The sequence below is a fragment of the Rattus rattus genome, chromosome 3, assembly GCF_011064425.1.
Source record: "Rattus rattus isolate New Zealand chromosome 3, Rrattus_CSIRO_v1, whole genome shotgun sequence".
In the NCBI taxonomy this organism is placed as follows: Eukaryota; Metazoa; Chordata; class Mammalia; order Rodentia; family Muridae; genus Rattus; species Rattus rattus.
Window position 1 is genome coordinate 219838954 of NC_046156.1, and position 22499 is coordinate 219861452.

The 22499-nt window shown below is 36.6% G+C and overlaps 1 protein-coding gene across 1 annotated transcript in view; it reads right to left on the minus strand.

The window, feature by feature from the left end:
* Positions 1-4818: 4818 nt before the first annotated feature.
* Positions 4819-22499, minus strand: part of Mctp1 (multiple C2 and transmembrane domain containing 1) — an 865685-nt gene continuing 848004 nt past the window's right edge. The window contains exons 18-21 of the mRNA XM_032897068.1: positions 13485-13594; positions 10384-10493; positions 7891-7988; positions 4819-6722 (exon numbers count right to left, since the gene is read on the minus strand). Coding sequence (XP_032752959.1) covers positions 6651-6722; positions 7891-7988; positions 10384-10493; positions 13485-13594 — 390 coding nt within the window. The 3' untranslated portion in view covers positions 4819-6650. The remainder of the gene's footprint in view (positions 6723-7890; positions 7989-10383; positions 10494-13484; positions 13595-22499) is intronic.

Consider the following 22499-nt stretch of genomic DNA (forward strand, 5'->3'; position numbering starts at 1 on the left):
CATGGAGAAAAATTACAACTTACATTTAAATGTTATATAATTACTGATCCAACAGCAATCAGTTTGTTAAAGAAGCACACTTCAGCTTTGATTCACAAATGGAACTTTCAACAAGATAGAGATGTTCAGTACCTTGTTACTGGATTTATTATAATCCAAATAAAAATTAACTACCTCTGTTTCTCCACTCTAATAAAAATTAAGATTCTTCTGTTAAAGTTTTACATATACTGTAAGAAATAGCATATAAACTTGTTTTTATTGGTTACTTACTTAATCTTTCAAAGTATCAGAAAACATGAATTGTTAGTCACTGGGAAGGCGGAGTTGGGGGAATGACTGAGTTTGTAGCCAGACTAGACTACATACTATGATCCTGCCAAGAGAAAGAAAAAGGACACAGAAGAGGCAAAGTGGGAGGAGGGGAGAACAAAGAAAGACACAGGGAATGGCCATTTAATCTCACATATGTAGGCATGTGAGTGAGTAAGCTAACACAAACCTGAGCATGGCTTGGACACAGGCAGTGATCATCTTTGACTAGTTAGTTTTAACCAAATTACAAACTGAAAGTTTGCTTGGAACCAACTTACCTTTTTTTTTTAACATTTTTCTTTGTTTTTGCTTTGTATGTATCAAATGGAGATATATATTCATCAAGCAATATGTATAATGCAATGCCCTGAAACACAAAGATGCCTTGTAGGTTTTTCCCTGTAAAACACTGTTGTTTCACAAGCACAGGGCACTATGTTCCATGCTAAGCGACTAGCATATGGTGTACTTTAGCCTACAGTGAAGCACTTCAACATTCTAGTATTCTTCTGTTTCTATTATTTGTATTTTAGAAAATATAGTGTTGCCTTAAACCTATCTTAAAGGTCAAAAAGGAAGTTCTAAAGAATTAAAGTCCTTGAGTATTAACTTTAAATTGGAAATTTTTATCCCCAATTTATTTTTTATTGTTAAGAATTGTTTTCACTATCCTGGGTTTTTTGTTTTTCCATATGAAATTGAGAATTGCTCTTTCCATGTCAATGAAGAACTGTGTTGGAATTTTGATAGGGATTGCGTTGAATGTGTAGATTACTTTTGGCAGCGTGGCCATTTTTACAATGTTAATCCTGCCAATCCATGAGCATGGGAGGTCTTTCCAACTTCTGAGATCTTCAATTTCTTTCCTCAGAGACTTGAAGTTCTTGACATACAGATCTTTCACTTGCTTGGTTAGAGTCACACTGAGGTATTTTATGTTATTTGTGACTATTGTGAAGGATGTTGTTTCCCTATTTTCTTTCTCGTCCCGTTTATCATTTGAGTAGAGGAAGGCTACTGGGGAGAGTGGGCAGCCTGGTCTTGTCCCTGATTTTAGTGAGATTGCTTCAAGTATTTCTCCATTTAATTTGATATTAGCTGTTGGTTTGTTGTATATTATTTTTATTATGTTTAGATATGGGCCTTGAATTTCTGATCTCTCCAATACTTTTTACATGAAGTTGTATTGTATTTTGTGAAATGTTTCCTCGGCATCTAATGAGATGATAGATGACAGATTTTTCAAAGTTGCAGCCGAAAACAGTGCTGAGTTATGCCATTCTTGTCCGTGTCCTTTCAAAGTAGATAACACAGCTCCATGGGATTGCTGAAGTGAGAAAAAAACTAATCTGTCCGTAGTATCACTAACAGTCAGAAAAAATTTACTGAGTTGTTATGATTTATCTTTCCTCAGTTCAGTTTATTGGCAGTTGTTAGAAGGAACTTTTTGGAAGTTTAGTTCCACTATACAAAATAGTGTTCTGTGTATATATTTTCTGTAGTTTACTACAAATGACCAGACAAAATTGGTTCTTTTAGTGTAAAACAATGGCAAATATTGTTTTGAATTCAACATTTTTTGAAAAACTAACAAGCAGTATACTTCTCAAGAGCTGACTATAACAAGTGAAAAAAGGCTTAACATATGAGAAGATAAATTAGAATTAAACACATTCTGATGTGCTTTCTTAGATGCTATGGGAAGAAAATTAGTTTTGTATGTTTCTGGAATTTTTAGTTATTTTACCCTACTTTTTAAATTGAAACACTGAGTTTGATAGTATAATCATTTGATAAGTATTACTGTGGCAATTTATTTTAGAATAAATGGGCAGTGGATGGGCTTTTGAAGTCTTAGTGCTCATTCTTAGACAAATATAAATACATTAATGCTAGAATACTTCCATAAATACTAGAAAATATGTGTGCTTTTCTTGTTGGGGTTATAGGAAAATGAACAGCTTTACATGAAAATAAATTACTGATGCCCTATGCTGGTGGTAACCTAGGTAAGAGCTGTCAGTGCTGCTCCTTAGTCGGTAGGAAGCTGTCTTCATTGGCTGACCTGAGGAACTTACTGTGGCCAGCATTTGTTAGGCAGCTTCCTCACCAGTTGTATTTCATACTGAAGTGGACCCTAAAATACTCAGAATAATAATTGGTTTTGGATCAAATGTGGATTGAGTTAGGAAGGTAAGTTTCAGCCTTATTGGAAATTGCCAGTTTACTATTCCATGTAAATCAGATTATGTTACCAGAAAATCCAAGTTGTGGGTTAAAATGAATTGCAGAAGGGAGAGATATTCTGATACAGGTTTGGAAATTATCAGGTGCTAAATTTCTTAGGAAAAGTTAAGTTGGTTCTGAGAAACTTTCAGTGTATTGGACATCCTACTGAAGGAAGACTTAAAGGAATATTTCATAATACCTTAATGTCAATAATCATTAAAAATTGCTCTTACAGTAAATTCTGATCTTACAAAACATATAGAGTTATACATTTAATTCCTGATTCTAGTTTGAGAATACAACCAACATAAATATGTCACTTTTGTTTGTTAAGATGTGAAGTTGTATAAATTATTAGGGAAAAAAACTCCATGAAATTGTTTGAATAAAAGCTTAGAAATTTACAAATATAAGTGATTAACTTTCTTCAGATTATGGTTTGTTTGGGAGGTTTTTATGTTATAAGCTGTTTATCATTGCATATATTTGAAATCATTGTAGCTTCTTTAAAAGCAGTTATATATAATTTTGATTACAAATGAATTTACATCAGCCTGTTTTTAAAGGTTTGAACTGAGTACAACCCTTAGTCCTAAATATGAATGATTTTTTTAAATGGTAGTTTTGCTGTTGAAGATAAAACTATATTTATATCTCTTTAAGGTGAATACAGTGAAGTCTTTCTGGGTTTTAAAAGTGCTATCTTATTAATAGAAAGCAACAGTATTATCAGTGACTAGTGATTCAGTAATCATAATAAAAGGTGTATGTTATTTATCTATAACATGGAACATTGGGATATATTGCCCTTAACTAGTGTAGGCTCAAGAAAGCCGCATTTTTAAGCATCTCTACTTACTTCTGTGCAATTATAATTGAAATATTTTCTCCTTTGAAATATTTTTCCTTGGTAAATCTGATCACTTTTCTCCAAATACCAGATTGCAAGTGAACACTTGATGATAAGTAGTGATTATTGATAGGAAATGGATTAGTACTTTGGACTATAAGATTTAATTCTGTCAAAAAGAGAAACTCAAACTATATTTAGCACTTCCTGGGGAGGTTGTCTGCACTGACATGGAATCTGGTGTCCAGCTTTGAATTGTCCCATCATTTCTTCTTAGTAGACGAACTGAAATAGCCACTGTTTCTCCATTCTTTTGTTCCCAATCATGTTGGGGGAGGAAATCATTAATCTTAAAGTGGTGAATGGTGTAAGAACTTAGTTTGCTCTTAAGTGACTTTACAACATCAATATCAGGTCAGGAGTGGTTTATGTCTGGATGCATGGTGAATGTATAATGAGTTTTTAGTTTTCTTGGGAGGGGGGATATATATGTTGGGTATCTAGCTTTCCCTTAAAAAAATGAACTTTCTGGTTCACATTGTTTCTCTTTGACAACATTCATGAAATTACTGGTTATTAAATAGAATTTGGTAAAATTAAGATGTACATTTTTTAAAACTTCATTTAAAAACTTAAAGACAAATTGAAAAATAGAAATCTGAGGAAGGAAATAGGGGAAATAATTGAGGAATATTCGACTAAAGGGATGAATAAAGGAAACCTCTCTAAATGTTGTTGAATATACTGATTGAATATACTGATTGAATACACTGACTGAATACACTGATTGAAGTTACTCACTACTCAAATCAGACAGATGTCTCAGTCAGGGTCCTATTTCTGCACAAACATCATGACCAAGAAGCAAATTAGGGAGGAGAGGGTTTATTCAGCTCACACGTCCACATTGCTGTTCATCACCAAAGGAAGTCAAGCAGGTCAGGAAGCAGGGATGTCAGCTACTGGCTTGCTTCCCCTGACTTGCTCAGCTTGCTTTCTTACATAGCCCAGGACTGCCAGCTCAGGTCTTTTACAAGCAGACATAGCTGATCTAAGGAAGTTCTTTTGCCCAGAGAACAGCATTCAACAATGGCTGTAATTTAAAATGCAAATATAATTTATAAATATAATATTTCTTATATTTAGCAGTGCAAATAGATGTTGAGGCAAATTCTGTCTGTCCAGATACCTTGCAACATTTGCTTCAAAAATCTCTGAAAAACAAGGAACATACTAAAAATACTTCTATACAAGAATTGGATGTTCACCATGCCAAAGGTACTGATTTTGTACCATAGTTAGGGCTTCATGAATAGCCCTGTTCACACACACACACACACACACTCCCCAAGTGAAGTGCCATTAATGAGTATATGCAACCAGGACCCTACCGTGCAGCTCTCAACTCAGAAAAAAGATTTACATAAAATGATTAATTTCTTTTGTGTTTAATGCAGTGAATATGTAGTCAACATTACTATTGAACTAAACATCTGAAATCTTACACAATGAAATAAACAAAAATTAGTCATCTGTTAATGGTTACATCCACTAGGTACATCCAAGGTTATAGAATGTCAGGCTTATAGACATTTGAATAGACATTGTCAGCACAGAACATAAATCTCACAGGTATAATCAGAATTTATACCAAATTAATGAGCTCATCAATAAACTATGTATTAGGTCAGCTTCATAAAGTATGTTTTTGCAACAAACAGTGATGGAATGCATTTTAAACATGATACACTAAATAGAGCATATTGAGGTCAAAGTCTTTCTGTAGAAAGGGAATTTAGTTGACATTCTTCCAAGCATAGTATATAAACATCAAAATAGTTCTATTGTAAGAAATATTTAACAACATATTTCTAAAATAAAAATACTTTAAAAATCAGCTTCGATGAGATTTAAAGAATCTTTAAATTCAAATATATATTTCTGCTTTTCTACATTTTCCAGCACAACCCCAATCCACCTCACCCTGGTTATTTATTAATAGCAATTAATAAAATAGTGCAAAACATTGTCTTCAGCAATTTCCACTGAGTCTCATTCCTCTAAAAAGTCAGTGAGGACATTCTCACCAACCAAATTTCTTATCTCTGCAGAGGTATGTTCCTTTGATAGACCCCGTTTTAGGAATGCAATTTGAAGTATAGAGTGTGGTTAGTGAAACATTTTTAATGGAAACTGCCTTACAAGCAGTTTATTTTACAAAACAGATTTTCATGCATTATCAATGATCTTCCTTCATAAATGATGTAATGAAAACACTGGCCTTTCACTTAGCCAACTGCATTCTCCATTAAAACTCACTAAAGACAAAACTCAGTATGCATTGAAGTCTATCAGTAGAGGACACTTAAATACTACATTTTTAAATGCACAAGGGCATAATTTGATACCAAATACAATAGGGATTTAGTTTGCTAGTATTTTTTGAGAATTGGCTTGATAATTTGCTAAACACAGTAATATAATTATAAAAATCCTGATACTCAATCATTTATAAACCTGGCAGTATTTATTTAATATAGTTCTGGAGAGATTTTAAGGTTTTAGATGGAATGATAGAAGGCTTAAAAGTCTTATTCATAGACTCTCAGATTCTCTTAAGGGATTGTGTATGTATGCAGACAGGAAAAGATATGAATGTACCTGTAGCTTAAAATCAGCCTTAGCCATACATAATTTATTTACACAGAAGTGAAAGTCAGGATTATGTTAAATTGAAGTGCAACATTTCCATTATTCAAGCTATGGGATTCCCCCCCCCCATTTGTAATGTATAAACATAAAAAGAAAAAACACTAATGAATTACTTATCAGATAAGAAATAGTTACATTACAAAAAAAAACCTAAAGATCAAATCAGCATTTAGGTTTTATGGAGGGTTAACCAGAGCACAATTGAGCATTTAATCTGATATTCTGGTTCTTTCTTTTGTGATTGGAGAAATATACATCTTCCAGTTTTATAACCATTGTTTTATTTTACTTGGTTATGTTATTAGCTGCAGCTAACAAGGTTTCCACACTCCACTAGCTAAAATCCCTTATCAAGTTGAGTCTGTACAGGAGAAGTATATTTTCAAAGACATATGCCTTTTGTACACTATTTACAAATGTTCTTGACCATGATAAAAAGGTAAAATAAATAAAAAGCAGAAAGAGGAAATGCTGCGTAGCCTGACGATTTTTTTTTTTCTTTTATCTTCCCAAACATGCTGGTCTCCTCGGTGCTGGGAACAGACTAGCCAAGGTTGTTTTTCTTCCTTTTATACGGGCTATGAGAATGATCTGGTTTCAGTTCTTGATATTGCACCTGTTTAAACAGTTCAGAAAAAGACCAGTCAGGTGGCCACTTCCCGGCAAGAGAAGGAAAAGCTAAGGAGTGAGAGACTGCCTTGGGGCTGGGGAGAGGACCGCTGTAGAAGCCTAGTGCAAGCTCCAACTGGTACTGATAACACGGGCTAGAGCTGGAGTCAGAAGGGAAATCCTGCCAGGAATTGCCTGAGGCCCTGTGCGAACTTTGCTAAAGAACTATGACTTGTTACTGACCATAACACAATACAATGAAAGAAAATCTATATTTTTGAAGACCTGAATAATGGTTCTTTCAGGGTTTTTTGTTGTTGTTTGTTTATTAATTAAACAGTCTTGATTTTCATCTAGACAAGAAGTTCTCAACATGTAGGTCATGACCCCTTTGGGGGGATCTAACAGGCTTTTCATACACATATCAGATATCCTGCACATCAGACATTTATCTTACAATTCATAGTAGCAAAATTACGTTTACAAAGTGGCAACAAGATAACTTTTATGGTTTGGGTCACTACAACATGAGGAACTGTATTAAAGGGTCAAAGCATGAGGAAGGTTGAAAACCACTGATCTAGCCCATTGTTGTATATATGAAATGAAAAACTCAACTGAAACTAATGTAAATTGCTATCACTAAAACTTGTCCTGAAAACTGTGATTAAAACCTTTATTTCACTTTGAAAACAATTCATTTACTATAGGTTAACACCAAAGTATTTCAAACAATTTATGAAATGTTATATTTCAAATGTAGATGTTTCTCCCTCATCTAAAATATATATTACCATTTATCTTTAAAATGTATTGAATGCATGTGATATACACAAATAACCACCCATTTTGCTTCTGCCATCTACATCAAAAATTCCTATTTTTTCTGCTTACATCTTGATGATGCCACTTCACAAACTCAGCTGGACTTGGGTTGAAGTTCTTTTTGAAAGCCACAGGAGTTCCTTATGCGATGACTTTCAATTTCCTGTTTTCTGTTCTTTATAGGTTTTTCTAGACTAATGCCAAGTTGGTTAAAGTATTGCCAAAAATCTGCATTGGGCTTTAATAACTTTACCTGACCTTCTATAACCATTACCATTCAAAGAGTGTAAAGTTTAAAACCCAGTGTTACACTACAGGTCAGAAAGACAGTAACAGTGAGCCATACATACCACTTGTACATCTGAAGGAACTCTGGAAAGGAAGTCAAGTAGTTCATTGTTATCAATTGCATATGGACTCCGAAGCTTTTTTGTAAATTTATTAATTCCTAAAAAATGATATTTCAAACATTATTGAGTTCATTATTGAGTGTGGAGTTAGGTAAAGCACATTTCTGGAGAAAGTACTATAGTGATTTGAATATTACGCGTGCTAACCCTTATCCTTGACAGGATAACGTAGTACACCACTTACCTCCAACTTTCCCAACGGAATTGTTGCCTGCTTTTTGTCTTTACATTGGATTGGCTTCTTCCCAGTAGGTGAAAACAAATAGGGGTCCCTAGAAGGAACTGAGAGTACCTTGCCTTACCAGATCTCAGGGATAAAGTCCCTGGATTTGCCTTCGTGCTTTAGCCAGGATGAGACTTGTCTGCTTGCATTTCTGGATTGAAACTGTTAGGTAATTTCTTTATCTCCTCTTTTCCAAAGGTATATACTTTAGGGGGAGAAGGTGTTGTTGTTATAAAGCAAGCTAAATGTTTACAAGTCACATGACTATGATGATGCTTGGTTACTGTTTGTTTAGGTTAGAATGAAAAAGATACTGCCATAAATTTTTGGGAAAAAGTTTTCAGGTTTGCACGAAATCAACACAGTGGAAACAGGATTAAACTGGGACATCTTAGTTCTCAATGAATTTCTTTTTTTTTTTTAAAGATTTATTTATAATAAAAGTATACTATAGCTGTCTTCAGACATACCAGAAGAGGGTATCAGATCTCATTACAGATGGTTGTGAGCCACCATGTCATTGCTGGGATTTGAACTCAGGGTCTCTGGAAGAGCAGTCTGTGCTCTTAACCACTGAGCCATCTCTCCAGCCCCTCTCAATGCATTTCTACAGAATGAACTTCTGTCATTTTGGCCTAAGTCTCTTTCTAGCCATGTGAAACTTTGTGGCCTGGGTTTCTTGTTAACATTTCAGCAATTACCTACCATTAAAAAAAATGTTTTTTGTATTTTTTATTGGATGAAACAAGGCTCAAGCACATTCTGTAAAATAATCTTTAAGGCAACTAGCCATTAAGGCCACACAGGTTACATAGCCAGATTTCTGCCTTCAGTTTCAGAGAAGCTGGGGAAGGTCAGTTGGGGAGGGGATCATCACCACATGGCAGTAGAGATAGTTCTGCAAGTCTGACTTTAGATACCTGTGGTTATTCTCTGCCCAAAAGTCACCAATGAAACCGGATCTGCATTCAAGGTCAGAGAAATGAATGAAACAGCGATATTAGTGATTATAAAGACTAACAGGGTCTACCAAAGAGGAGAGTGTAATGTGGGCCGAAAGGAAAAAACAGGGATCTGGTATTGTTGTTGCTGCTGTTAATTATTTAAGTGTGTATGTGAGTGTGTATGTATGTGCATCATGGCCCTCCAGAGGTTAGAATACAAATAGAGCCTTGGGTCCCTTGGGACTAGAGTTGTAGGCAATTGTGAACCATTGTGTGGGTGCTGGGAACCAAAACTCTATCTTTTGCAAAACCATTGTTTTTAACTGCCAAGCCATCTATCTCTACAGCCCCCAAACCAGGAATCTTAAAACTAGATAGAGACTACTGATCTCAATTCACTTTTCTTCTAGTATATCTCTTTAAACAATTGTGGGGCAAGGAAAGGAAAAAAAGTCTTGACATGGTTCTGTTATTTACAATACATAAGCATTTTTTCATGTTAAAGCCCATGTTTAGTCTAATTTTTTTAAGTTTAGCAATCTTTAATTCATGTGTACATTGATAAGGGGTAGATAGAAAATATTCCTGTATGATAGGGAATCATAAGAACTGAAGAGTGGGTCTTCTAAACCAAAACTTTCACCAAAAAAGAAAAAAGAAAAGGAAAATTCAGTTTCAGTTCTACAGAATTGTGACTCTGAGCACCTGCTGAGTGGGTTCCAGGGTCAAAGGTACTGTTGGAAGCATGTGGCAAAGTTACATTTTCTAAAAGCTTTCTTGCTCATCAGGCTTCTGTTGTTCCTGAGGAGCCTGTAAATGCAAGTTAGTCTTTTCCCAAGTTCTAAAAGTGACATTTTAAACAGGCAGCTAGTAACTCGTTTATAGATATTTCCACAAGATAAAAACCACAGCAAAAATCTATTGTCCTAAACGTACCAAATAGTTTAAAGTGCCTCTGTTGGTGAAAATAAATCAGACAAATCTAGATATCTAGACAAAGTTACACTTTGATATATGAAGAATCTTTACCAGTTCATGTTTATAGTATGATGGCAGCTGTGACAGGTAAGAAAAATGCGTTTTCCAGGTGAACCTAAATCTTTATGCTGCTGTGATTTTTAACTGACTGTCTCTTTTCATCATGGAGTACCAACATGACTGTAAATACAGAGAACTACTGACGATATAACTCACCTCTTAAAAACAGTTTGTTCTTAGCTGCTAAACAGATGTTTGTGGCTGTTGTTGCTTAAAAGCTTTACTTACCCCAGACAAGAACAATGTATCTCAGTGGGATGAAGTACAGAATGGCCGTGAACACACAGAGGGCTACAATGGCCAGCCAGCTTAAGAACGGGACAGTCCAGTTGAAAGTACTGAATAGAAAAGTAAGAAATCAGTAATGTGAACACTTCACACTTCTAAACTATGGCAAAAAGAAATGTGTCCTGGACTAACAGTCACAGGACATAGGGAGTCATAGCCTGTTCAGTTCACAAACACAGGGCTCAGGCAAAGAGTTTGCCAGCAGCCTCACCAAGTTCTCCCCGGGGTTTCACAGTCTTGGGGTACCTTCCTATACAGTACAAGTACCTTTTCTTCTACTAAAACTAGTACTTGCGTCTTTTTTAATGTTTATACGTAGGGATGTTTCAGGACCCACCATTCATCCTCTTAAAAAGTCCATATTCCCATGTGAGAATAAGATGCTTACAATAACTGTGGGTGCAACTCTTAGAGCATTGTGTGAGACTTGAATTTTACAATTCTTTTTAGGAAGATTCAATTTCTGTTCAGCTTTGTCTAAATGGAGCTAGAAACCATAAGATGGATAACTTTATGAAATGCATTTGCTATCATTGTCCTTGCTTAGAAATGTATGGGTAATTAAGAAATAAAGCCAGTGGTGCCTGCTCTTCTCCTTTTGGTGCTTTTAGCAAAGAAAAGCATGGTCTATAGTGAATTTTTAGGATAAGCTATGAAAAAGGAGTGCAAACCGGAAGCAGTTGATAGCAGGACAGAGCTAATGTGTCTTCATTGTCACCATGGTGCTGGTGACTGACAACAGGAAGGGCTGGGATACAGAACTTTTAAGATGGTATTGGATATGTATGCTGACAGGAACAGACTCAGGAACCGTGTACAGGAGTTACAAGAAGAACTGATTTGCCATATTAACTCACTCCTGGAGACTGACAAACTAATAAAGAGAGGGAGAAGGTAGCAGATCCTGGTGTAGATGAGGTGTTCACATGTAGCAACATACAGTGTGGCATATACTCAGTAACAGTGTGCACTAAATTTATGGTTTCATGCTGCACTTTAGTGATAGGAAATGGGGTAAGGGAATATTATTAAGAGATGACAGACTGAAGGAGAAAAAAGGATATGACTTAGTCTTTAGAAGTCTGAGACAGTTGCATAGAGATGAGTTCAGAGGTAAAAAGATGCTTTGTATATATAGTACATACTAAAAAGTTGAAACTCAGCACCTATGCATAAGTAAAAATTCATTAAATGAAAAATATACAAAATAAAATACATTACCCTTTGCAACATGAACAGACCAGATGATGACTCAAACCTTTGGTTTAAATAATTTATTCCCTTTAAATTCTGTGTCCAACGATATATGTCTGCAGAATACTATTGATCATGAATAATAAACAAGGAATATATATGAAACTCAGAAAAGTACAGGCTTGTACTGAAAAAGATCAGCCTTTCTTAGATAGTTATTAAAATGTTTATAGACCAGTCATCAAATAGCCGTGGTACTTCTTGATCTAACAGTCAGTTACCATCAATACACTACTTATTTTTTTTAAAAAGAAGTATTTCCTTCAGGAGGTGTGTTAGGAGCCAAGCATGCTGGCATATTCCTGCAATCCCAGAACTCTCTTGTTGTCTCTGTGGATCAAATATTTCCTAAAATTGCTTTCCCTAATAGGAGACCCAATCTTGAATCAGCCTGGTTGTCCTTGGACTCAGGCTTTTTATAATTTTGCTTTTGTTTTTGTTGAGGCGGGCCCTCAATACATAGCTCACAGTAAGCTCAAACTCATCCTTTCTTGAGATAGAGGCTGGAGAATAAGGAATCCAAGGTCATCCTTGGCTACATAGTAAGTTCAAGGCCAGCCTGGTATTTATGAGATACATGAGACACTCTCCCAATAAAAGTGGTAGTAAGTAAAATTATCTAAAATAAATCATGTAAGCTTAAGAATATAAATGTCAGCTGGGCATAATACACATCTTTAATCTTAGCATTGGGGAAACAGGTAAGTGAATCTCTGTGAGTGCAAGGCTAGCCTGGTCTACATAATGAGACCCTGACTAAAACAATCTGGTTCCTTTCCTTTCCTTTCCTTTCCTTTCCTTTCCTTTCCTTTCCTTTCCTTTCCTTTCCTTTCCTTTCCTTTCCTTTTCTTTCTTGTGTCTGTCTGTCTGTCTGTCTGTCTGTCTCTGTGTGTGTGTGTGTGTGTGTGTGTGTAGTTGTCCTTAATTGTACATTATATCTCAATGAAACTTATTTTTTTCATCAAATGGGGAGTGTGGTGGTGCATGTGTTTCATCCTAGCACTTGGGGGACAGAGTCAAATGGTTTTCTGACTCCCAAGCCAGCCAGAGCTACACAGTGAGAATTTGTCTCAACAATGAAAACAAACACAAAAAAACATACACACACAAACAAACCCCATCTAGCACATGAAACATAAATGGAGCTGGATTGTCAGCTCATGGTAAAGAGCATTTGTTCTTGCGGAGGACCCAGTTCCCATTCTGAGCACCCACATGATGGATCCCAACCATCTGCAGCTCCAGTCCCAGGGAATCCAATGTCCCACTGGGACCTCCATGGGCACAGGCATACACAAAAGCATAACAATAAATAAATCTTAGAAAGTACTTTTAATTTCAAAGGATTCTACAGTTCAAACTTTCTATGTTTTTCCTAAGTGATGAAATGTGGATTATTTCTTGATATTAAACTTGGATATAATTAGACCTGTACAGTACAGGTATGTTTATTACATAAAATCTATTAGGTCAGATTGTTTTTCTACCATGACGACATATTCTTTTTAGAATAAAGTTAGTATGAAAAGGGCACCCTAAAATTAGGATAGTGTCATTTCTTCAAAGCTACAAGCATGGTTTCTTTCTAATCAATCTGTTCCAAATTTCAGGTAGGAAATTGACAGAACTATCATAAACCCAAAGACTCAGGAAAACAAAATAAATTACAGCAAACAACACTAGAGCATTCAAGAGTGCCTTGTGCCTGACAGCATGTAGCATGTCATTCTAAGAGACAAGGAGACCCTCCCAGAAAAGATCAGGCTTCCCACACCAGCACCACTTACTTCTTTACCCTTTCCCCAAGGGAAGCCGCTTCATCTAGGATGTTCTGGACACTGACACACACTTCCTGGATGGCATAGATTTTATTTATAAATCCTTTTTTTTCACCATCCTAAAATGGAATAAAAAATTCTGAATGAGTAAAAGGTTCTTGCTTTATTCTTTGGACTGTCCCTCTCTTGTATTTTTAATGTTAAGTAAGCTTCATCTCTACACTTACACAAATGGATATTTGGAGCTCCTGAAAGTTTCAGAAAAAAAAAAATGACACACGCAGCAATCAAGAAAGTGCACATCAAGAAAGCTGAATTCTATTGCTCTTACCCTGATGGACAGAAGCATGAAAGGAGAACTATGGGCAGTGTGCAGGTATAAAAGGAAGACCTGTCAAACCTGACAAGACCCACTTAGCAAACCCAGCCTCTCTCCTCTTCACCAACTTCCCTCTCTTTAAAATACGTAGTCCAAGTGCCATGGAACGTATTGTGTAGTTAAGCATGGCTTTAAACCCTTTGTTCTATTCTACTCTCCTAAATGGTAGCACAACAGACATGTGCTATCACACCACAAAGTTTTATGTAGTGCTGGAGATCAAACTCAGGTTTTTGTGCATTATGGGGTCAGGGAGCCATGAGACAGAGGAGCTGCCCAGAGTACAAGTAGGGTCAAGACATGTCAAAAACCCAGAAATTTCATCCTGAGATCAGCAGAAATAGGATGGCTCCAGCCCCAACTACTTTAGCTTCCCAACCCCCACTCCAGGCCTGCATATCCTGGCCCATGCAGCCTGTGCCCCTTGAAGAGGGCCATGCAGCCTGGCAGCTACGGTGGGCTTCTCCTTAAAAGGTTATGTCCAGTAATATCTGAAATTCCTTCATATGTATATGAGCCATGCTCAGCACCCTGGCCCTGGCTGATGATGGACACTCTCCCTGGAGACTCCCTACCCACTCCCCAAAAGTTTAAATAGCCTTTGTTCTTCCAATAACTAAGCTATCTCACTGCAGCTGTCTCCTGAGAGTCTGTTCTCTTTGGTGCTCACTGGCCACCTGAAGTCTCCAACAAGTTGTTTCCTGCCTCACTCTCCCTATCAATACCCATTGGTTGTGATATCAGGTGGTCATGCTATTACAGGTGAGAAAGCAGTCTGATCTAGGAATGTCACTGCATGCTAGGTAGGCACTCTAGTAACTGAACTACAAGCCAGCTCAAACCAGGTTTTTTGACGCCACCACCTACACATCTTAGTTGGGTTTCCATATTTTCCTTGGATGTTTGTTTTCTATTTTCTATTGAACCAAGGGTGTTCTGAAGAACTCTACCACTGAACTGTATTTCTAGATGACCAAATACTTCAATGGCATAAACTACTGAGCACAAGCAAGAATACTGGGGAGCGGTAATAACTAATTTATAAAATGGCTAGAAGTACTGAGATGCATTAACTGGACACTTCTAGATCAGATACACACTAATCTTCAAAATAATGTTCAGATAGTCTACAGTCATATATACTGGTAGACACAGTTCTAACACATCCTTTTTGTACATACTTCAACTTGAATCTTATAATCAAGCAATGCTTGTATACCAGGGAATGCGTGGGAGGGGATTAAGCATAACACGTCCTGAGCATGGTGTGAACCTAGGGAAATGTGCACAGTTTTGTAATTTTAGACCCAGAGGAAGAAGTAGTGGTGGCCTTTCACGATGAAATTCAGCTTAGTAGCCTACCATCACAGACACTTGCCTAGGTTGTTTGGTGGAGACCATCCAACCCTGATTCCATGACTCCATTTCTGCATGCCAACTTGAATGTCTATGGAAATATAGATCCAATTTCATTACTTTAACTTCTTTTGAACACTTGTGTACTATGCCAGAACACTTGAGACCTCATGTGGCAGTTAGTGCTTGCTGAAAGCAGCCAGGAAACTAGGATAATAATGTCATGTTGCACATTTACATACTGACTTTTATTTTAGAAGAGTCCAAACACTATACTGTGAATACTTGGCCAGAGCTGATGTTCTGCCATTCTGCCTCCTAGAAACCAAGGACAAGTGGATCACAGGTGCAAAGCTTCTTCCAAGGACTTCACAGTACTCTGGGGCCAAGGCCATATAGACCAATTTTATAAATGATCATGATTATAGATACCAATCAGAGTTCTTATTTTAAATATAATGTCAATAGAAGAAATCTTCTACATTAGTCACCTTATGCCAAAAAGATTGTCAAAAGAAGTAGGTGAGGGATATTCAAAGCCCCATATGGGAAGTAATTAGATACCCAGCATTCTCCATTGTGTTCAAGTCATCCTTCACTGGCCCTGACACACTGAGATGCATCGATTTATTCTATTTTCTCCCTCTTCATTTAACAAAACAAAACATTCATTTCACTTATGCAAGCTTATGTAATTGTACATTTTAGAGAAAACAAACCAACAGTGGCTCCTTCCAGTTGTTTTCAAAGCTGCAAAGTTGGCCTGATCCACAATGTTCTTCTCAAAGTACTAGCTAAATACTTTAATGTCATGTAGCAAAGTGCTCTTATAAATTATTCTGTATGTAGAAAAAACCAAAAACAAATAAACAAAAACAAAATAAAACAAACAAAAAAAACTCTGCAAGACTTGGTGGGGTACATGTTTAGTGTACACACATCCATAGCATCAATCTCCAGCCCAAGGAAAGAGAAATAAGCAAGTTAAAGTGCACTGCTGTATAGCGAAAAGTCCACTGAGTACAAGGTTATGTGCTGTTCTTTCACACTAACAATAAAATATTTTGATATAACCTTAAAAATTATGAAAACAGAAAATGTCTATATTATAATGTAGAATATTGGAAGTGGTTGTGTGATAGTTTGTATGTGTTTGGCCCAGGGATGCTGCCTAGATGCTGCCATGCTCCCACCTCGATGATAATGGATTGAACCTCTGAACCTGGAAGCCAGCCCCAACTAAATGTTGTCCTCATATGAGTTGCTTTGGTCATGATATCTGTTCACAGACGTAAAACCCTAACTAAGACAGGTTGAATGTACAGATTTATTGCAAGCTCAACCAAACTCACGTTTGGAGTAGAAGGAAATGGAGACAATTTGATAAACTGTTTCTAAATTTGCTTTAAAGGTAAATAAGTAACTGTAGTAAAGACATTTCTATAAAAGGGTAAAATAATGGGAAAACATTTTGTAGATCAAATATTTAATTAAAATAAGATACAGATAATGAGAGACTGTTACATACATCATTTGGATACGTGCCAGTGATCCCAGCACTCAGAAAGTGGAGGCAGGATAGCCAAGAGTTCAAGGTCAACCTGGGCTACATGAGATCCTGTCTCAAAAAAGTGGGGTAGAATTTCACCATGTAAAAGGAGCTTGTGAATGAACAAGTTGGTTGTCATAATACTTAGGGAAAATTACATTTAACCCTATGTTAGATAAATTCTCAACTCTATTAGATAGTCCAAGTCTACATCAATATCTACCTCAAATAGCACTAAATATTCTAAACTGATTTTTGAAACTTGAGGCTATACATAAATTCTAAAAAGACAATATAGGCATTTACTTACTTTGATAGGAAAGAATTTTCTATAAGCAAGCATTTAAAAAAATTCCCCAGAGAAAAAACTTATTAACAGTGATTTCATAAAATTAAAAACTCTATCAAAAGTCACCACAAATTTAAAATTTTCAGGCTGGAATACAGCCTGTGCTATATGTGTGTGCTAAACACATGTGAATCTTTGGCCTTTGAGCTACAGCACTACCAAAAAAAAGGTTTTAGAGATTTGCTTTTTTGTTTTTTTGTTTTTTTTTTTCCAGAGCTGGGGACCGAACCCAGGGCCTTGCGCTTGCTAGGCAAGTGCTCTACCACTGAGCTAAATCCCCAACCCCGAGATTTGCTAAGTAAAAAATAGCAACAAATATTTCAAGTTATGAGGTAATGAGGTAACTTATGAGGTAATATTCCCAATATGCTCACCTAATAACCTCCTGAAAATATTTCCACTGAAGTTTTGTTATAAATTTAACAAAAGGAAATCATTAACACATGGGATGGGACTATTCTGGAAATCAGAAAACGTTTAGTTTTTAATAATGAAATGCATATAATCTATTTCAAATTAAGTGAAAAGCTAATATGATACATAAATCCTAATTTTTTCAATGAAATTAAAATTCCTGCCCAACATTGTAAAAAGAGAGAGAGAGAGAGAGAGAGAGAGAGAGAGAGAGAGAGAGAGAGAAAAGAAAGAAAGGAAGGAAGGAGGGAAGGAAGGAAGGAAGGAAGGAAGGAAGGAAGGAAGGAAGGAAGGAAGGAAGAAGAAAAGAAAGAGAAAGAAGGAAGTTAGGGCATGGTTTTAATTTTAATTTGGCTTTTCTATATTTTGTATTTTAATAAGCTTTAAGTAAATTTGAAGAAAATATACAGATGCATGTTTAGTGAGTGCTATGCAATGTTCTCATACACCCAGGTCAATGCTCAGAGCCATCCTGTAGTATATTTTCTCCACTATTCATTAGAAATTGAGGTTCACAAAAAACTGGCAGGGCTTTGGCTGGGCTCTAACAGGCCAGCTTCAATGTCTTCTCTCCATAACACATTATATGGCTTCTTTATCCTAGAAGGGAGTTCCTCTCCAAAGCCTCAGTAGGAGAAGTTAGAGGGAGAAAGGAAAATTTTTACTCATAGAACCCATAACCCAACTAAATTCTTCAGGAAGAAAGTGAAATCCAGAAGTTTCATGCAAGGTTAGGAAGTGAAGGCATGTTAGGAATCACCAGAATTAACATGCACAATGACACAATGTATCATTTAGGCCATGAAAAGGGCAATTGTAAATAGTTACTTTAAAAATTCAAATGGTGATATATAGTTTTTAGATAAGATTCTTTAAAATCAGCTCACACAATTTTCTTTCCTTTCATAGTACTTTGAGCTTTCTGCCACTCCCATACCCTGCCATCAGAAGACAAAATAAGATGGGCTTGCCTTAGGTTGGTAAAGTTTTTAGAAGCAAATACATTGTGGTAAAATCTTTATCTCAAAATCTCTTTCATCACGTTCTATATTCCTTCACTGTGGTCTCCAGCCAATGAAGTAATTACTCTTTATATACAGTATATGACCCGAAACTGCGATGGGTAATGGAATTTCTCTATGTTGCATTCCAATATTTCACACGTTCCCCCTTATGTTCAATACTTTATTAGTAGGGAATAAATTGGTACATTTCTTTTATTGTCATTTTTGCTTTCTTTTATATGCCAGTTTAGATGAAAGAAATACCACAGAGTAGTTAATCATCCAAAGGTTCAGTACTGACATTGGTTTAAAAAATGATTAATATTTCTTTCAAATCTGTAAAAAATGTTACCCATAGTAAACACTGAAAAAGAGAAAGTGGGGAACGGTCTTGAATACATTGGCATAGGAGACAACTTCTTGAAAAGGACACCAATTAGGTAGGCATTAAAATCAACAATTAATAAATGGAACCTCATGAAACTAAAAAGCTCTATAAGGCAAAGGACACCATCAAAAGTACAGAATGGCTGCCTACGAAGTGGGGGAAGATCTTTACCAGCTCCATATCTAGCAGAGGGCAGATATCCAAAATATATTTTAAAAAAAAACCCAAGAAACTAGATATCAGCAAACCAAATTATCCAATTAAAAACTGCAGTTCAGGCCCAAACAGAAAATTCTCAACAAGGGAACCTCAAATGGCTGAGAAGCATTTAAAGACATGTTCTGCATCCTTATCTAGCAAATTCAAATCAAAACAACTCTGAGAATACATCTTATAGCTGTCAAAATGGCTAAGACCAAAGACACAAGTGACAGCTCATTCTGGTAAGGATTTGGAGCAAGGTGAATACTCCTCTATTGCTAGTGGAAGTACAAACTGGTACAGCCATTTTGGAACTCACCGTGGCAATTTCTCAGAAAATTGGGTATAAATCTATCTTGAGACCCAGCTATGCCACTTTTGAGCATATACCCAAAGGATGCTCTACCATACCACAAGAACATTTGCTCAACTGTATTCATAGAAGTTTTATTTTTTAAAATCGAAAACTGGAAAAAACCTAGCTGTCCCCCAAGAAGAATAAAGAAAATATGATATATTCATGTAATAGAGTATTACTCAGCTATTAAAAAACAATGACATCATGAAATTTTCTAGTAAATGGGTGGAACTAGAAAAGATAACGTGATGCAGGTAGCCCAAACTCAGAAAGATAAAAATGGAATGTACTCACTCATAAGTGGATATTAGCTATAAATTAAAGGATAATCATGCTACAATACACAGACCTAAAGAAGCTAAGTAACAAGGAAGGCTCAAGGGGGGAACACAAAAATACCACTGAAAAGAGGATAAACAATAGACATCATGGAAAGTTGGGGAGAGGGGATGAGAATAGGAGGCATCAGGTATGAAGGGGATGGAGGCAAAAACAGTACCGGGAGAGACAACAGGAATGGCGGGACATCTCTGGAGCAAGCTACATACCTAAGGCAGTGTAAACTCCCAGAAACCAAAAACGGTGATCCCAGCTAAGACTCCTAGCAATAGGGGGATATGTAACCAGGCAAGACTTCCAGGGGAGGGATTGGGACACCAACCCAGCCACAAGACCTTTGTCCTACAATTTTTCCTGCCTATAAGATGTGCTAGGGTAAAGGCAGTGTGGAAATTGTGGAAGTGGCTAATTAATAACTGGTCCAGCTTGAAACCCATGCCATGAGAGGGAGCCCATGCCTTATACTTCCTGAAGGGCCAGGAGCCAGAGGTTGTATAGCTCAGAGACCCTTGAAAGAACAAAACACAAATGAAAAAAAAATGAAATGATTCCCAATGATATTCTACTCTACTCTTAGATTGGTGCCTAGCCCCATTATCATCAGAGAGGCTTTACCTAGCAACTGAAGGAAACATTAGCCAGAGCTTGGGGAATCCTGAGAAGAAGGAAAGGAAGGATTACAGGAACCAGAGGGATCAAGGACACTAGAAGAAAACCTACAGAGTCAACTAACCTGGGCCTATCTATAGGGGCTCACAGAGACTGAACTGCCAATCATGGAGCTTCCACAGGCCTGGCCTAGGCCCTTCATATCTATGCTACAGTGCATAGCTTGGTCTTCTTGTGGGCGTCCTAAGAGTGGGAGCAAGAGCTGTCTCTGACTCTGTGCCTGTTGTTTGCTTCCTTCCTCTTACTGGGTTGCCTTTTCTAGCCTTAATAGAAGAGGATGTGCCTCATCTTACTGCAACTGCAACTTGATATACCATTGTTGGTTGACACTCATGATGGAGACACTTATCTGAAGAGAAATGGAGCAAGAGTGGATGAAGCAGAGTTGGGGAGAGACTGGGAGGAGAGGAAGGAGGGAAAACTGCAGGCAGGATACAAAATAAATAAAATTAAAACAATAAGAAAGAAAACAGTTATATCTGTAAATCTGAGAATGTGATTTAAATTGCATTAACTTTTTCTGATTCTATGTAACTTTTAATGTTTGTCTATTAATGACTGTAAAATTGGGATCTTGATTCTCTCAGAAAATTCATGAGATTCTTTCAAAAACGTAGCTACTTCTTCATTTTGAGAATTTAGGAAAAACTGGAAGGCCAACCAATGACTCAACAGTAGCACTTAAATATGTGGTAAATCATATTCATGAACACGTCAGGTATAATGACAGATTATCCCTTCCCTTCTACTGGTCTTATTCTGGATGAGGACAGGAAGCCAAAGTGATGGACATCAGGGATGTGAACTATGGGTCTCACTCTTCATATTGACCTACAATTCTCCTCAGCCATGGATGCAGTTAGGGATTTGCCCACCTGGTCACTGTCAACTTATTGACATCACAGAATATAAATCTGGTGAACACCTGCCCATGCTGTGCTTTTCACAGCAGATGTAAAATATTCCAAATATTACTCTTACAAGTACTGATTGTACTTCACTTGCTAGACTTGAGAAAGTGTCAGTCTTGAACTGGAAGAGACTTTGATTTATTTTTTCACCCTTCCAGAATAAATATCTGTTCTTTTTTGCTCTTGCTCATTTCTTTGATATAAAGTAACCTTATGCTTTCCAGCACAATTTGAAAAAAACACTGTTGTGCATTTGAACATGATGGTAAAGATTATTGTAGAGCAACAACTCAGAGAAGAGCTGTGCAATGTGAAATGGACTTACAAATATCAGGCAGTGACGTAAGCTTGGATGATGACGGAAACCAGGAGGAAAAAAAGAAAATAGAAATGAAAAAGGATGTTAATAGAACAAAAAGAAATAGGAAGGAGGGAAACCGAGAAGAGATTAAAGAGGAGGAAGAGAGAGGGAATCTTAAGCTGGATAGCAAATCTAACACAGATCTCTGCCCCACACAAGGGTATATAGTCACACTGTTCTTTGAGAAAAGTAGTCAGATTATAAATACCTTTTCCAAAAACTGGTTATAATCAACATTTTTTTCTACTCCTTTCAAGTTTTGCTATATCACTGAGGCAAAAACAAAACAAAACAAAACAAAAAAACAAAAACAAAAAAAAATCAAAAGGGCTGACATTCACCAAGATGTAACTAGTTTGCCATAAAATTCTGTTTAGATAAGCATGGGTCTGGGCATTTGGAATGTGTTTTATGTTTTGTTTGCTCCATATTCTATGCTAAGGAGAGTTTGGTTCCCCACTTTCCACAGTTAATTCAGTAAGATGCCATTCAATTCTGTACCGCTAACTCATGTAAACTATATTGATAGGACATAAAGATTGGTTAGGGACACACAAAGAAAGGATCAGATGCTTTTTCCCCTGCCAACATTTCTTTCACTTTTAGATACAGAAAACCATGTTTCAGCCCAAAATCTAGAATACTGAAATGTTCACAGAGAACAGCTTGGCAACTCGAAGTCCCTTGGCGACCGAATCTTAGTTAAGTGTCTTCCTCAGCTCCTACAACAGCAAATGTCACCAGGT